The sequence below is a fragment of the Archocentrus centrarchus genome, chromosome 17 (assembly GCF_007364275.1).
Source record: "Archocentrus centrarchus isolate MPI-CPG fArcCen1 chromosome 17, fArcCen1, whole genome shotgun sequence".
Lineage (NCBI taxonomy): Eukaryota > Metazoa > Chordata > Actinopteri > Cichliformes > Cichlidae > Archocentrus > Archocentrus centrarchus.
Genome location: NC_044362.1, coordinates 22840483 through 22858602, shown reverse-complemented (window position 1 = coordinate 22858602; position 18120 = coordinate 22840483). Strand labels below are relative to the sequence as shown.

At 38.7% G+C, this 18120-nt stretch overlaps 2 protein-coding genes across 4 annotated transcripts in view; one reads left to right on the top strand and one right to left on the bottom strand.

Moving 5' to 3' along the window:
• Positions 1-6284, bottom strand: part of colec12 (collectin sub-family member 12) — a 28256-nt gene extending 21972 nt beyond the window's left edge. The window contains exons 1-2 of the mRNA XM_030751103.1: positions 5822-6284; positions 3023-3073 (exon numbers count right to left, since the gene is read on the bottom strand). Coding sequence (XP_030606963.1) covers positions 3023-3073; positions 5822-5828 — 58 coding nt within the window. The 5' untranslated portion in view covers positions 5829-6284. The remainder of the gene's footprint in view (positions 1-3022; positions 3074-5821) is intronic.
• A 5124-nt stretch (positions 6285-11408) lies between these two features.
• On the top strand, positions 11409-18111 carry clul1 (clusterin-like 1 (retinal)). 3 transcript variants are annotated; one of them, XM_030751111.1, is made up of 9 exons: positions 11409-11526; positions 14264-14399; positions 14651-14799; positions 14886-15056; positions 15940-16375; positions 16697-16819; positions 16907-17121; positions 17513-17691; positions 17889-18111. In XM_030751111.1, the coding sequence occupies exons 2-9, from the start codon at positions 14297-14299 to the stop codon at positions 17902-17904; spliced, it is 1392 nt and encodes a 463-aa protein (XP_030606971.1). In that variant the 5' UTR covers positions 11409-11526; positions 14264-14296; the 3' UTR covers positions 17905-18111. The 3 variants fall into 3 exon arrangements, with proteins under 3 accessions (XP_030606971.1, XP_030606970.1, XP_030606972.1); XM_030751110.1 differs by having other exon boundaries at positions 14651-14811; XM_030751112.1 differs by lacking the exon at positions 17889-18111 and having other exon boundaries at positions 17513-17695.
• Positions 18112-18120: the final 9 nt, after the last annotated feature.

Below are 18120 nucleotides of genomic sequence, written 5' to 3'. Positions count from 1 at the left end.
AGTACACCCATCTTCTCATGGGTGCTTTCAGCAGGATAACACATCATCTCCCAAAGCTCAAATCATCTCAAACTGCCTTCTTGAAGATAACAATGAGTTCACTATCCTCAAATGGCCTCCAGTCACTGGATCTCAATCCAGTAGAGCACCTTTGTGATGTGGTGGAACTGTAGATTTGAATCATGGATGTGCAACAGACAACTGTGCAGCAACTGTGTGATGCTATCATATCAATATGCATTAAAATTTCTGAGAAATTATTCCAGCACTTGGTTGAATTTAATCTCCTGAGCTTAAGGGTCTGTTCAGCTGACCTGCAACTACCTTGTGCCTGTCCCTCTTTCATGTCCTGAGGAGAAATCCCTGTGGATGGTTTACACCGGCCCCCACATGGACCATATCAGCTGTGTCCATTCCTGCCAGACTATCATTGGTCCATCCAGGATTGACCCATCATCTTGTGATTAGTCAGAGATTATTCTTACAGATTTTTCAGGTCAGAAATAAGATTAAAAAAAAAACAAAAAAAAACGACAAAACAAAAGTTTTTCTTTTTGTTTGTCTATTTGTTACCCTGGTTTTTTTTTTGTTTGCTTTTTGGGTAATTGTTTTCACTCTCTTTCCTCCCAAGGCTCTTGGTCTTTATTGAAAACACAAGCAAATATTCTTTCATTGGGACAACACAACATAAACTGCATGCATGCATGTCCTGGGGGGTTTAAGTAATAAGGAGGCATTTAGAAAGCATTCTTTTCTTGTAATAAAGTCACCGTAAATTAAAACCATTTGCTTCCCAAAATAAGTCAGGCAATGAATGTGACTCATTAGAAAAAAAAAAATCTGTAGGCAACGTTTTCCTCTTGAATTAGACAAAAATAAAAAATGCAACTACAACCACTGGGCACTGAGAGATGCTACAAAAAAGAGCAGTTTAAATAGATTTTTTCACCCCCACCCCCACCCTACCCCCTCTCCTTGGCACATTGCTGACACAGCACAGACCACAACTGAAACCCATACTACACCTCTGTTTCACTCTCTTTTTCAGAGTACAGGTTGGCAATGAATAAACCTCCAGTACGGACACAGGAAGCAGCTCAGCAGCTTCTCAGGTTTGGACATACTCTCAGTGGGAAAACAGACCTCTTGTGAAAAGTAAATGTCAAAATGAGTCACCACCCTCTGCTAAAGCACAAGTGTAGGTACAGTGTTGGACACATTCCACTGAAATACAGGGTGGATGTATAAACTGCACAGGCCACATGTTTTTCTCAGCTTCCAGTCTTCGTGCTAAGCTAGGCTAATTGGCTCCAGCTCCATATTTTACACAAAGACATGAGCGTGATATTGGTCTGCTCTTGTAAATCTCAGTGCACAAGTGTTTATGTTGAAACATCAAACTATGTCTTGACTGGAGAAACAACAAGTGCAGATGCTTCCCTATAAGACTGAGGACTTTAATGATTAGTTTTACTATAAAAAAAAATATGAAAATGATATGCCAAATGAAAATCTTTTGAAAGTTTGGGAGCAACATGTAAGACAGGTCTCAAAAATAATATTGTTGGGGAGGGAGGGATTGTGTTTCTCATATGGAATCTATGCCAAGGAGCATATAACAGATGGCAATGTTATTATCTGACTAGTTTCTATGGACTGTTTGATAGATTTCAAGTCTAGGGGCTACTTCATAATGAAAAATTTTGGTAGAGTGTTTGTTATCGCTTATGTGATCCTGCACAGCTGTTTACAGAGTAGAAAGTTCAGATGGTCTAAATAAATAATGTGCTATGTAACTATTGTCTGAGTGACACAAAAGCACATTCAAAACAAGAATGATGTTTGGTTTGGAAGCAAAGAAATGCAAACTGTCCTCTTCTTGTAAGAGTTGGATAAGTACATATGGTACCAGTCAAAGGTCTGGACACACTCACCCATTCACATGAACAGGTGAGTGTGTAGCACTCATTATATATGTGTTCATACTTTGGACCATTTTTTTTTAAATTGGAGATGGTTGAGCAGAAAATTTGTGGATTTGAGATGGAATGACCCTGGATTGGGGCTACATCTGCAGTGATGCAGACACGGCACCGGTCTGCTGTGGTGAAGAGAGAGCTGAGCATAAAAGCGAAGCTGTCAATTTACCAGTCAATCTATGTCCCCACCCTCACCTATGGTGATGAGCTCTGGGTAGTGACCAAACGAATGAGATCACAGATACAAGTGGTGGAAATGAGCTTCTTTCGAAGGGTGGCTGGCCTCTCCCTAAGAGATAGGGCGAGGAGGGCGAGGAGGAGAGCCGGTGCTCCTCCACACCGGAGCCAATTGAGGTGGTTTGGGCATCTGACTAGGATACCTCCTGGGTGCATCTTGGGTGAAGTATTCTGGGCCTCCTCTGTACCTACCTCCTCTCTAAAGAAAGTCTGATATAGTGCCTTAAGATTACTCATAATTTTCAAAAGTGTGTTTTGTATAATTTTACAAAATCTGGCTTGGTGTAAATGGCTGTCACTTATATAATAACATCCACTTGAACTCAGTGAACATGCTAATGTAACATTTTTTAATATGCTTCACACGTATTACCAACATCTGTTCTGGGGATATCATAGTTATTGCGTGATGAGTGGGTAAGACAGTGATCCTGTCTGGAAAAGATAAAATACATACAAAGAAAAAGGACACCTGGACTGTTTTTATATAGCTCTGGGTTTCACTAAAGTACACTGATGCTGAAAACATTGCAAAGTTATCAACTGGTCAGGAACACCCAGGATGCTGTGGTTTCTCTCTCCAATGTAATCCTTTACCATTATAACAAGAAATAAAAATGAACACTGCAGCCAAAAATAAGTGCCTTTCTGGAAAATGAGGTGCAGCCTACATTTAACCTCGGGGATTACTGTAGATGGCATACAGCCAAGACAAAAAAAACAACTTATAAAATCACTGATGTATCATAAGAAATATGAACCAGAGAAGGTGGCCACAGCAGAAAGTCAAGTCATGTTATACTTACCAAACCTCTTATAACCAAAGGACTGCACCTCCTCCTCATCAGCAAAGTCGTCTGGAGGGAGAACACAAAAATAAAATTAAAAGGAAACTAAACAGAAAGAAACCAAAAAGCAATACCAGACGAAATCCAGCTGAAAATACAGTAAACTGTATCTGTTGGTGAAGACAGTGAAACGCTACTGAAAGCCTAAACAAGTAAGATTAGTTTGTGTTTTCTGTACAAATTACAGTTTAGTCAAGAACGCACTTTTCCAAGATATTTTAATCCAATTACTCCTATGTACAGGATGCAATATTAAAAACTATGTCCATCTCACAGCTTGTTGTACTGAAATTATAAAAAAACTGAAGTCTAAATTTATTGCCCACTGAATCCATTTACCATGCTGTCCTTAACATCTTAACAATGTATCCAACCTATTTAAGTGAGACTATCTCGAAATAACTGTGAGATCGTTCTTCCGTCTGTGGGAATGTGCTCTGATGGACTTTAACCTGTGAAAATAACAAAACACAACATGTCCTGATGATCTTAGGAGAAAAAAAAGAAAAACTATTTTTCATCTATATAACCTCAAAAGGGATGATAGATGTCTGAAGACTAGAGGAATGAATGTCAGTCAGGGTTTCTTTAGCTGCAAAATGTCTGATGCGATGTTGCCTCTCTCCAAGATCCAGTACTCAAATAAATCACTGTGACCTTTTAGCAGACCCCATGGATAGAGAGCAGATGGAGTTAGGAGGTGACCAAAACAGTCTAAACTGTTTTAAAACATACAAAACCAATCTTACAAGAGGAATTTGTGTTTCCCTAATACCCCCAATGACCTCTTTCCTGTTTATGTTTCCAAGCAACATGAAAGCATCCCATTATAATAGTTATATTACTGTCCCGAGCCACTGAAAAGTCATTTTGGAGAAATGGAATTTTACCCAAAGGGCTGATCTGAAAAAAAGATATGCAAGTCAAAGTGAGTGTTATTTGGATTTGGGGATGTGTACTCCTGTATGAGGCCAGGATGCTTAAGAAGGATTGCTCAACATCCCAGCAGTAGATACTTGTGAGCCTAATAGTTACATAATACTGCATTTTAGTGACTATGATTTTGTCCATTCTGGAAGGCTAAGTCCTGCTTCACTCTGATATAAAGCTGTTCCTGCATGCAAAACCCGACCAATACAGGATTTTTAAGACCGATGCTGATATTTGGTTATTAAAAAACTGATATATTCGCCAATATTTTTTTCTTTCAAACACATGAAACATTATCAGGGTTCTCTAACATTTTTTATGTGAAAGTACTTGAGTCTTTTAAACTGTATACAACAATGCAGTTTAAAAAGAATATTGTTTTATAGTCACAATAAATTGCAGATTACTTGCTCCCACTCTGCCTGACTCTGCTTGGATCTTTTGATTGTTGTGTTTGTGGTGTTACAAAAGCGTGTTGCCAAGAGGGAAGTTGCAGAGTGCCCTCTGGTGGACAAACTATACAACATCAACACTAATAACATGGGTGTTTCTTCCATCTCTTCTTATAGTAACAGATTGTTAATATCGGCCCCCTCCGATATATCAGTCAGGCGTCTTAATACTCGCATCCTGCAGCAGTTCAGAGCCTGTTAGTGTTTGCCTTCTATAATATATATATATATATTTGCATGCCATCATCTTCTGTATCAAGACTTCCCTTTACATTTATATTAAAATTTAATGGAAGCAGTGACAATACATATTCATTTACAGTGTGAATATATACTATGATATTTATTCCTTTAAAATCTCTGGTTGTATAAGATCTCTCGTTGTCTATTATGTGCAATGTCTCTAAAGAACTAACATTTTTGTTTGTTTGTTTTGTTTTGTTTTTTAATTTGTAAAAAAAAAAAATTACATAACTAATAACATATAAGATTTTTATATACAGTGCTCCTGAATGGAAGCAAATGGAAAGTATAAGGGTGATGACCATCATTCTGTTGGACGGAAACAATGTGAAATCCTGTCGGCAGAGCTGATCAAAACTGTGCTCATTATTCGAAGATCTCTAAGAGAGACCACAAGAGGGAAGCAGCCATGCAGTGTTTCTTCTTTGTAAGAAGGGAACAGCTTGCTTGACCTATCAAGTATGGATCTTAAAGACTGATCTTAATTTAGTCCGAAACACCAGGGCAACACATGAGAATCACATCTGGGGCATCTTCATCTAAACCTTGGTTTATAAAGTATGAACTGTCACACACTGACCACCACGATCCTACTCTTTTTTTCTTGTATATTGAAGGGCAACAAGTGATTGATTTAAAGTGCAGGACAGTTGGCGCGTGTGCGCGCGTGTATTACCCACCAGAGCAAAATTTTTCATGTACGCCAGTAAAGTGCGGCTCAATATCTTCTTTTGATTTTACAAGCCCAAACAAGCGCAGCATATAAATGAAAAGAAATCAGCAGAAAATAATGAAAAACTCAAAAAAAACAAAACAAAACTAAGCCACCTTCTGGATAAATCGACACATTTTCAGTATGTTTTGAATAGTTCTCTTAACATGGCTTAGTGTTTGATGTGCAGCAGTGGACAGATGCAAAACAATCCCAAACAGAGTGACTTAATTGATTCCAGATGTTAGACGCCAGTTGTAGCCTACGCATTCCTCATGTCCCAGACTGAGGGAGAGAGCGCAGGAAAAGTGTGACAAAGAAAGAGGGAGAGGAATGTGAGATGAACAGAAAGTATATCAAATTATTCCATTCAGATATTTTCTATCATTTCAAAACTTTTTCCCCTCACACTGAGCCTACCTTTCATTGTGGTTTACAGGACTCTACCGTTGTGAATCTGCTATTTGAAGTCAAGTCCACAGCATCGCAGTGGCATTTGCCCGAAACCTCCCGTTAAGCGCCACGGCACCTTGAATCTGTGGATTTCCCAGTATCCTTAGCGTGTGATGAGCTATTAAAAATTATAATAATAAGATTCCAAAGTTCCATCCGCAGCTCTTTAAGCTGGACCTCCTTCAGCGCAGGTAACTTGAGTGCTGCATCAAAAAAGGAGTGCACTTTGCTAAAAGTAGGGAGTGGAGGAAGAAGTTAAAAAGCACGCAGCAAAAAGAATATATGTATATGGTAGTTTGAAGGGATGCTGAATTGAGGGTGTATCCGACTTCAGCTGAGCGCTGCAGTGGCACCCGCAGCAGTAACAGGAGAAACTCAAAAGTGAAGGAATCCATACGTGAGAGGAAGTTGCTGCTTGGAGAAACCACGTGTTCCTCACATCTGTGCGAAACGTCTGCAGCCGTGGTCGTTCAGGGTGCGTATTATGTGTTTACACCTTTGCGCACAGCTGCCATTGTGGGATTGACTGTGATTTCCTCAGTGTGGATATGGGGAAATGATTCTGAATTATAGCCATTTCAAATTTTCTTGTCTCCGTTAGGGATTAACTTTTTTTTTTCTGAAAAGCTGCGAGTGACTGAAGAAGAACTCAGTGTGGCAAAAAAAAATGTACAAAATGGAGGGCTTCTAAATTATTTTCAGATTTTCCATATTATAGTTTTATTTTGATTTCATTAAAAAAAAAGAGTTCAAAAATTTAGTTCGCATATGTGCAATTAAACAAGTTGAGAAACTGCAGCAGTCACACTTTTGGTCACTTAGAGGAAAGTATAGCAAAGTTAATACCAGTGAGATATGGAGAGCGCTGTATTCATTTAAGGATGTGAGTACAACATGTTCACTCTTCAATTTATTCTCGTTTGGTATCCAAGAGTAAATTAGTTTATTCGAGAAGTGATGTGTTACTTCTCGAATAAAATGAAAAAGGAACAAATTTAGCAAATACATAAATACACTCACGGATATTTTATTAGGTACACCTTGCTAGTACAGGTGTCGTATCAAAAGTGACTCCCAATGTTTGTATTTGTTTTTTAATATCTAATAGCCCTGTTTATTTTGGTAAAAAGACTGTAATCAACAGAATTTATGAAGGGGTTATGCCTGTTTTGCAAGTATTGTTATGACTCTGCATCTTTGTATCATTCTGTGTTCTACATTCTTATCAGTCCAGTCCTTTTTAGTAATAATAAAAATAATAATACATTTTTCTTTATAGGCGCCATTCAAGACACCCAAGGACACCTTGCAAGCAATTAAATTACAAAGTCACAGTCTGGATAAAATAAAAGTTGGAAGACACCATTGAATTAAAAGTCAAGACACCATAAAATCAAAATCAAACAGAATAGGCAAAATTAAAAAGATGTGTTTTAAGACTGGCTTTAACGATAGGGAGAGAATTAATGGTGCAAATCTGGTGCAGTAGAGCACTCCAAAGATGAGGGCCCACTCAGATGAAAGCTCTAACGCCCATGGTGGTGAGGCGAGCAGATGGTATAACGAGACTAACAGAGGAGGAGGGTCTCTGAGTACAGGAAGGAGTGGCAATGTGCAGAAGATCAGAGAGATATGGAGGTGCGAGATTGTGGAGAGACTTGAAAGAAGCAGAATCTTAATGTGGCATTTTACAGGAAGCCAGTGAAGCTCTTGAAGGACAGGAGCAATATGTTCTGTGGAAGGGGTTCTGGTAATGACACGAGCAGCTGCATTTTGGACCAGCTGAAGTCTATGAAAAAGTTTGTGTGGTAAGCCAGAGAGAATAGAGTTTCAATAATCACTACGGGATGTAACCAGAGCATGTACAAGAATAGCAATACTGTTAGTTGTATGTGTTTCAAAATTGAAGGTGCTATTGAAAAACAACACCAAAGCTCTTAACCTGGGAGGAAGGAGAAGTTTGAGAATTGTCAAGACGCAGAGAGAATTTACCACATTTTGACAGTTAAAATATCTTTACAGAGCTGTTATGTTATATTTGTTGCAATTTCGGCTGCCCTCTTCACCACTTCTCTGATGACAAAGAGATTTGTAATCTCAGTGATGCTTTTTAAAGGAATTGCAGGTTCTATCTCGTTGTGCTCTTTCTGGCTCAAAATGGCTTCATATCATTCATGAAAGACATGTCAACAAGTCATTTACAGTTTAAATACTGGCAATCTTTTTTTTTTTTTTGGCAGATGATCACTTTTTGGCACACTGTTGTGGACTCCTCTTTACCTTCAACTGCCTTCATTATTCATGGCATAGATTCAACAAGGTTCTGGAAACATTCCTCAGAGAATTTGGTGCATGTTGACATGGTAGCATCACACAGATGCTACAGATTTATTCCACCACATCCCAAAGATGCTCTATTGGATTGAGATCTGGTGACTGTGGAGGCCATCTGAGTACAGTGAACTCATTGTCATGTTCAAGAAACCAGTTTGAGATGATCTGAGCTTTGTGGCACAGTGCATTATCCTGCTGGAAGTAGGCATCATAAGATGGGTACACCACAGCATACCTGAATATTGTAGCAGACAATACTCAGGTTTGCTGTGGTGTTTAAACAATTGGTACAAAGAGGTCCTAAAGTGTGCAGAGATAATATCTCCATTACACCACCAGCAGCAGCCTGACCCAGTGATATAAGGCAGGATGGATCCATGCTTTCATGTTGTTAACACCAAATTCTGACCCTACCAGCTGAATGCTGCAGCAGAAATCGAGACTCACCAGACAGGCAACATTTTTTCAGTATTTTATTATTAAAGTAGAAGTCTTTCTGAAAGTGCTGTGACTAAGTCTAAGGACATAATTATTATTATTATGTTATTCAATGGCATGTGCCAACACAGTGCAGAGCAGCTACCTACACTCCCACAGAGGTCAGTTATCTTGTTAATAGGGATACATCCTCACAATGTACGACTCTGAATGCTGTAGCTCCTCTGAAAAAGAAAGCCTCAATTCAGAAGTGCTTGACTCCCTTGTATAACTCACAGACATCTGCCTTAAACCAGATAACCCATAAACTGGAGAGGAAATGATGTCTCACTAATTTAGAAGACTTTAATTTAGTCTGGAAAAAGAGTTTGTTGCTCTGTTAAAAAGTCCTAAGAACAACACCAGGTTTCTTTTCAGCGCTGTAACCAGGCTAACAAAGTATTCCTTCAAACTTAACTACTAACGACTTCATGAATTTCTTCACACATTAAATTTTAACCATTAGAGACAAAGTGATTGATAACCATCTCACAGATGTATCATTATGTACAGCTACTTTCAGTACTACTGACATTTATTTAGACTGTTTCTCTCCAATAGATCTTTCTGAATTAACTTCAATTATTAATTCCTCCAAACGATCAACATGTCTATTAATCTTGAAAGAGTAGTTGTAAAACAGCTAACTGATCATCTGCAGAACTGAATTTAAAATCCTTCTCCTCATATACAAGGTCTTGAATAATCAGGCCCCATCTCATCTTAAAGACCTCATAGTACCATATCACCCCAATAGAGGACATCACTCTCAGAGTGCTGACTGTGGTTCCTAGGGTATTTAAGAATAGAATGGGAGGCAGAGCCTTCAGTTTTCAGGCAAATCTTCTGTGGAATCAGTTCCCAGTTTGGATTCAGGAGACAGACACCCTCTCTATTTTTAAGATTAGAATTAAAACTTTACTTACACAGTTACTGGATCAGGTAACCCTGAACCCTTCCTTAGTTGTGCTAGTAGGCTTACTTAAGCTGCTCTGGGGTTCCCATGATGCACAGAATGCTTCTTTTTCACTCACCCATTTTCACTTTTTATGTATTTGTACACCACTCTGCATTTAATCATGAATTATTAATCTCTGGCTCTTTTCCACAGCGTGTCTTTTGTCCTGTCTCCCTCCCCTTACCCGCAACCAATTGTGACAGATGGTCGCCCCTCCCTGAGCCTGGTTCTGCCGGAGGTTTCTTCCTGTTAAGAGGGAGTTTTTCCTTCCCACTGTTGCCAAGTGCTTGCTCATGGGGGGTGGGGGGGTGGGGTTTCATCTTATTGTTAAGGTTTTCTTACTATTATTGTACAGTCTTTACCTTACAATATAAAACACCTTGAGGTGACTGTTGCTGTGATTTGGCGCTATATAAATAAAAGTGAACTGAATTGAATTTGAGATTTTGTTGCCTTCCTATCAGCTCAAAGCAGTCTGGCCATTCTCCTTTGATCTCTGCCATCAACAAGGCATTTTCACGCAGAGAACTGCTGGGTGTCATATTTTGGACCATTCTCTGTAAACCCTAGAGATGGCTGTGTGAGGAAATCCCAGCATATCAGCAGTTTCTGAAGTACTCAGACCAGCCTGTCTGGCACCAGCAAGGAGGCTACACTGAAAGACACATACATTACTTTCTTCCCAATTCTGATGCTCAGTTTGAACTTCAGCAAGTCACTATGACCATGTCTACATGCCTAAATGCATTGTGTTTCTGCCATGTGCTTGACCAATTAGATATTTGCATTAACAAACAGTTAAACAGTTTGCACCTAATAAAATGTCCGATGAGTGCCATTAAATAATTAACAAATTAATTATTTTGTCCACACACAGTTACACACAGTCACTCATGTAGTCTTCAGTCTGCTGTTAGTTAATCCTGTAACTTGCTAAAAGGCAACACCCATGATGCAATTTACAAATGAAAACATCTCACCTATGGCTGTTGATTTTTTTTTCTTTTTGATTTTAAATTCTCTTTATGTATATTTTATGTATATTCCTTGATGAGTACTTGCATGCTTGTAATCTTAAACAACCAAGAGCCATTTTTTACATTGAACTGTTTTATGTCTTGATCAGCCATTGAAGACATGGGAAGAACAATTTCTCCCTGCAGTGTTATAGGAACCAGGTGCTGAAGGTGTCAGTGAGGCTGAAGCGCTGGCTGTTTTCGATTATTATCCGTAAGGACTCTATTATCTGGGTCACACCATGCAAAGAGGGCACATTTTTGAGAGCGATGGGGGCAGCAGTGAAAGAGTCCCTCACATTTCACCAGGAGTGAAAACGTTTCATGGAAACAGTGTTCTGTAGAGAGGACTGTTCCCCTTTACTAACAAACAGGCTGGATTGACATCTGTTCACATGATATATAACAGACTGAAGTATCACTTCAAAGTAAAGATTTGTGTGTATTTTTTTTACCTGTGCTTCAGGAGCAACTTATCTGCACCTCACATAAAAGGCAACCACAGAGTAAACTTCATCTGAACCTTTCTGTCTCTTGATCTAATGATTATTGATCTTATGTACACATACAAGACTTTTGGCCTCTGATGGATTAGTCTTGTTTGACACGTGCTGAAACCCTGTTACATCAAATAAATTAATGTTCCTGCAAGTCAACTGTATGGTTGATATGACTCAGCAATCTATTGTAGAAAACAAGCCTCTCTGTCAGCGTGACGGGTGCTGGATTAACGCGCATCAACCTCAAGCAAAGACAGTAATAGGATAAAGCTGAAGTGGAAAGACTACAAATAGATCTGGTCAGGTCAAGATAACCTGTTGACTCCTGCCCATGCCAACCACTTTGTTTATTTCTGCTGGCAGAGGAGCACCTTCGGTCTTCTGCTGGTGAGTTGTGTGACTTGTAATCGCTCTGTTGTTATGTTTGTTGTTTAATTAGTCTGGTTTGCATTTTATATTAAGCTTCAGTAAGCTATTATATTTCTTAATGTTATGTTAATATTTCAAACATTGTTTTTTTTTCGCTAGTTTGTCTTTTGAAAATGATATCCTAGATTTTCTGAGGTGTGATAGCTCAGCTACAGTTGTATCATCCATTTTTTTTTTAAGCATTTATAAAGGTCAGGGCTGCTGGACCCTATCCCAGCTCTTACAGGGCAAGAGGTGAGGCACACCATGGACATGTCAGCAGTACATGTTAGGGCTACAGTTATATTATTTTAAACATATTTAAAGAAAAAAAATTGAGACTCTAAAATATAATAGAGAAGCCTTTATCGGCAGTTTCAATCCAAAATGAAAAAAGTACATCCCTATTTACTGTAAATCCCTGTTGAATGCTGAATTGTGTAACTCACATGGCTTAAAATTGGGGTGCAAGACTCTAGAAAAGTCAGGATGATGATTTAACTGTTACCAAACTGGCAAATAAACACAAAATGATTACAGCATTTTTTTTTCCAAGGTTTCCTTTTTTTGTACATTTTTGTTACCTCCTGGTACAGCAGATGTCCCAGATGGAAACACAGTTTGTAAGAGTTTTGAGGTGAATTTGACCCTGTGATGCATTTTGCTTGGTGATCACCCCCTGCTGCTGACCTTACACTGGTGTGGCTTAAAGCAAAAACACAACTCAGCCAGCCAAATGAATAAAAGGATACAAACGATAAAGGACAATGCCTAGTCATGGAGTGTGTGTATATACATATTATAGTAGACTACACCTTTAGTCTAAACAGTATAAGTTACAGCTGTTTTTAATGCAGTGCAGAATATTGATCACTGTGCTGCACAGGACATTATTGGTGGAATGTAATCATTAAATAAAAGAAGTCTTCCAGTAGGTTAACAAACTAAAATCAACTAAGAAACCTCCCATATGTCTGATGTCCAGGAATGAGGGAGAGAGGATTTTGTAGCTCCCAGCAGATGTGTAGCACCACCAAGTGGCAGACTTCCTATGACCATGTTGATGATAATTCATGCTCAGACTTAAATCCTGTCAACTTTGTGGATCAGACTAGATAGCACCCATTTTTTTCTGAACATGAAGATGGATTTGTGTATGTATGCATGAATGAGTCATTATTAGATTTGAGCAGAAACTCCTAAATTTAACTAAAATAATAATAAGAACTAGGCTTAAAAAAATAAACTAAGTGAAATGATCATGTGAACAATGGCAAACTAACTAAAATAAAATAAAAATACAAAAGAAATAGCCTAAAAAATGTATTATCACAGCGTGCCTGATGAGGGTTTGATGGACATGTTTATTGAGACTTTGAATGTCTACAAGATTGTGAGTCAACTGATTTCAAAAAGTTATGCACTTTTTAATACCTCTGCTGATTTTCCTAAATCTTGCCTTCAGCATATGACCTAAATACAATAATACTTACAAAGACTAAAACTAACACCAAAAATAATAAAACTCAACTAAAATGAAACATTTTCAAATAAAAACTAAACTGAAACAAGCAAACCCAATCTGGAAAGAAACTGAATTTAAATAGAATAAAAAAAAAAGTCAAAGCAAAGCAAAAATCAAAAACTAATTAGAAAATACAAAACTACAATAACTCTGTATGGGACATCATTGCTCCAGTCTTGAGACCTAAAGTCTATTCATCCCTGAGCTGTTATCAAGAAGGCTCAGCAGCAACTTCACTTCCTGAGGACAACTTGGTCTCAAACCTGCTGCTGACTTTCTACTGCTCATCCATTGAGAGCCTGCTGACGTACTGTATCACAGTATGTACGGCAGCTGCACTGAGGCCGACAGGGGGAGGCTTCAGAGGGTAGTCAAGACAGCACAAAGAATCGTTGGCTGCCCTCTCCCCTCCCTGATGGACATCTACACCTCCCGCTGCATCAGCAGAGACAAAAACATCATCCAGAGCAGCTCACACCCTGACTTTGACCTGTTTGACCTGCTGCCCTCTGGCAGGCGCTACAGGTGCATCAAAGCCAGAACAAACAGACTCAAGAACAGTTTCTTCGCCAGAGCAATCACCACCCTGAACTCACACACTCACCCACTCTAACTGTGCAATACCCACATCTCTGTGCAATATTATATTCTTCATACTGAACAATATCTATCACTCTTATAATGTGCAATATCCAACATTCATTCACCAGGGCAATACTCACCATCTTCATTATTATATGTATATACTTATTTTATTTTTTGCAGTCTAAATATTTTTATACATTCTATTTTATTTTCTGTATATTTTTAGAAGTTGTATTTTATATTTTAGAAATTGTGTCTCTCCAACCTCATTGTACATTCTATATAATGACAAATAAAGGCATTCTATTCTATTCATATGTTACATTTACATCAGCAGATACTTGCATATTACATCTCACAACTAAAGATTCACAGGTGACTGGGCTATATATTAATAAACATAACATTTTGGGTTATAGACTTTTTAAAAATATATTTGCTTACTCAACTTTGTAAAAAAAAAAAAATTGAATAACAATCATTAATTTGGGCTTTTGAAAAGTGTTTGTGTAAAGGTTAGACCTACTTGTGGTTAAATCTAAATGTGAGGCTGTGTCAGTCAGTTTCATTCATAACCCCTGCACCACTCTTGGTATATCCTTTCAGACTCTTCATTAGTCACAGTGACTGAGCTCCAGAATGAAGCTCCTGCTGGGTTTAACACTTCTGTTGGTGACACTGGGTGTCCTCAACTCTGCTCCGGCAGACCATGCCAAAGACATCTCAGAGGACGCCTTAAAGCGTGAGTTAGTAGAGCAGAAACTCTTCCAAGTGGTGACTGTAGTGCCCTACATTTGCAGTTTTTATAGATACAACAGACTTTTACACAAATTTATTTCATTAAGTCTTTTGTTAAGAGATTGTTGCAGCTAACTTTGAAAGAATAGATTATTTTGGGAGATTTGCTTACTGTTCACACTTTTAGACTTTTAAAGTTTAATAATGTATTTAGGCTAGGTCTTACCCAGATTTCTCTCCTCTTCTCTTTCTCAGAGTTGTCACTGGATGGTGAGAAAATTGTGGATGAGGAGGTGAGGAGAGCTCTGTACGGGGTGAAGCAGATGAAGGAAGTGATGTGGAGGAATGATGAGAAGCACAAACACCTGATGAGTTCTCTGAGACACAGTAGCGACAAGAAGAAGGCAAGACCCATGGTATCTTTCCTACAAAACAGAAAGATTCATGTAAATGATGTAAATATAGTAAAGATTCATGTTTCCGCCACCAGGGGGCAGCTGAACTAGCCAAGGAGGTGACTGAGAAGCTGCAAGAGGCAGAGGAGCAATGCAAGGAGTCGCTGCAGTCTGAGTGGGAGGAGTGCAGACCTTGTCTGGAGGATGCTTGTAAAACCTTCTATACCTCCACCTGCCGCAGGGGCTTTTCTACTTTCCATACTAAGGTATTCACACTTTCATGACCCGACCTTCAAATAATGGTGCTAGAAATAAAATGTTACAAAATTAAAAGGTTTGACTGTTGTACTTTCACTACCTCACATTAATTAATGTTAACTCAAATCACCTGGATGCTTTAGCAGTGTCAGTGCCACAATATGGAGGGCTAAAATTAAATAGATACAAATAAAAATATTAAATTTAAAAAAGTGTACAAATAAAGACATGAATTAAAAAACAATGAACCATTAAACAAGAAAAATAACATTAAAAAAAATCTTAGGCATTAGTAATTAATAATTTTGAATATTTTCTTAGTTACATTGTTATTACCATTTGGATTAATGACCACATATTTTTTCTCTTGAATTAATTCCCTCAATTAATTATTTCCCAATTTTATTTTTTTAATTTATAAATTTACTTTTTAAATTGATTTCCCTTTGCATTTCTCCCCAGTTATTTCCCCACATTATTTCTGTGTTCTTTTTTACATTTCCTTAATTAAAAAAAAAAAAAAAACACACTGAGACAAAAACATAAATATCAATGATGTATACAAGGTGACAGATGTCTCATCCTATAGCTGGTGGTACATATGACACAGCTTGTAACCTGTTACATCTATAGGTACAGGACTCCTGCCAATACTATAAAAAAATCATTTATACATTGGTATTATTTATTTATGCATTTGTCATTTCAGCAGTTTTGGTCCTCCATATATTAACAAGGGTACTTGATACCCAATGAACTGAAACATCCTGCTTTAGTTAGACTAAAAAGGATGTTTTATTTGAATCATCCAGTGACCCTTATCCTATAAATCACAACTGTAGCCAACAATAAAATGCAGTAAAATTTACTTCCATCATTTCGATTTTGTAGGTGGAAAACTTTTTTAAAAGAGTTTCCAGGCGCTTTGGCCCCCGTGAACCCAGTTTGGAAGCAGGGGACATCCTGGTAAACCAGGACAACAACACAGACTCAGAGGTTACCCAAATTGAGGATTCCTTCAACCGACTGATCAATAAAGTGGGCACGCTGGTGAACCGTAGCGTCACCCTGGTGTCTAAGCTGAGCAACAGGCTGGACAAAGCCCTTCAAAGAGCCTTCCTGAACGACACTGGTGTCCTGACAGAAGCAACCACCTCTGATCCCTATGACCCTGCCCAGGATTCAGGCTTCTTGCAGGGTGTGGGACTAGAAGAAGTACTGGAATCCTTCTTTGACTTTGGCAAGAGTGTGGTGGAGGAGTTTGGAGCTGTGGTCACCCAGGTGCTTGATGATATCCACAAGACAATGGAGGAGGAGAAGAAGAAAGGTAGTACTAAGCTGAGCAGCTTGTGGCAGTGTGGTTAAAAATATGATATAAAGACTACAGGTGCAGATTTCTCTGGTTGCATATATGAATTTAGGTACTGGATTGGTTGCAGATTCCTTGGTCCCAGTTTCACATGGTTGGGAGCTACTGGGTTGAAGTCATTTTAATTTTAATGCAAAAAATTTCTTAATATATTTTCATATTTGTAAAGTCAGTACATTGTAGATATTTGTTTATTTAGATATAAGAACAAACAACTAAATACCATGTCAGTAAATGAAGGAAAAAAAAAAAACCTAACCAGAGATTTTTCTGTTGCAGAGAGACAAAGTCTTCCTCGCTTCCTGCAGAACAGGAAGTTGTGCAGATCCCTTCGCAGACAGACATCAGAATGCTGGCAGCTACAGAACCAGTGTGAAGCCTGCCAAGGAGCTCTGCTCACAGGTGAGCAACCACCACCCTCAGGTGTGACACTTCTTTGAGCTGATGTTTTGAAACATAAAAATCTCATCTTCTTCTTCTTGGCTCCAGAGTGTCCCAGTGTTCGAGAGCTGCATGTGGAGCTGGATGAAGTTTCCCAGCTAGTGGATATCTCCAAAGAGCAGTATGATGAGATCTTGTCTATAGTCCAGCACCACACTGATGAAACAGTCAACTGGCTCAGCAACATGGCAGCTGAATTCAGTTGGGTGGCTGAGGCTGTGAGCAACAGCAGCACTCCACAAAACATTTTCCGCATCACTAAGGTGAGGAGGAATGAGGGAAAGGGTTATAAAGAGGGAAACAGATGCAATAAAATTAATGTGGAGAGTTAAACCATTGAAGGTGAGGAAAAAGAGAAGCGAGCATAGAGCGACAAAAGGCAAACTATAGTAAAGTTGAATAATTACTAAAGATTAAATACAGTAGTCGTGTATAAACACACAAACTGGAAAGAGTTGAAGTGAAGAAGAAATGCTCAGTGCATCATGGGAAGTCCCCAGCAGCTTAATTAAGCGATGGCTCAGTCACCTGATCCAGCCCTAAGCTTCATCAAAAAGAAAAGTTTTAAGCCTAATCTTAAAAGTAGATTAGGCTTTATTATATATGCCACTGCATGGCAGTGCTTGATGTTAAATCACTTCTTCCACTCTCCAGGTGGCACCAGAGAGCCATGGCGAACAGAACGAGGCTGCTCATGAGACCAAGGTGGAGGTAAACATCCTAAACTCTCCTCCACTTATCCTCACTGTTCCCAGTGAGCTGGAGCTGCAGGATCCTGCCTTCATCCAGTATGTGGCCCAGGAGGCTCTGGAGAAGTACAAAGAGATGGTCAGGTGAGAGCCAGAATAATTAAACCCCTTGAACCACTTTTAGTATTTGTCCTTCAGAGCACACATTGGCACACTTTGTCATTAGAGAGAGGGACTAGAGCAAATGTGTGCTTGAATCTTTGCGAAATACGCAATTCATCAATTTTACTATGATTTTGGAGATTATTTACAGAGATAATGCATGTTCTCCTTCTTTGCAGGTTTGAAGATGAATAATACTGCGGTGTCTTCTACTTCTTCAGCACTTCCTCTGCAAACACAGCTCGACTGTGTTTGTATCGTAGGCATCATCTTATTGAAATCTACAATAGAACAGTCAGCAATCCTTGTATTCATTAAAAGTGAAGAAGAAAACGTGCTTCTCGCCTGCGGTCAAATGGTGTGAATAAATAAAAAATAATAATTACAGAGCATAAGAAAACATCTTGGTGT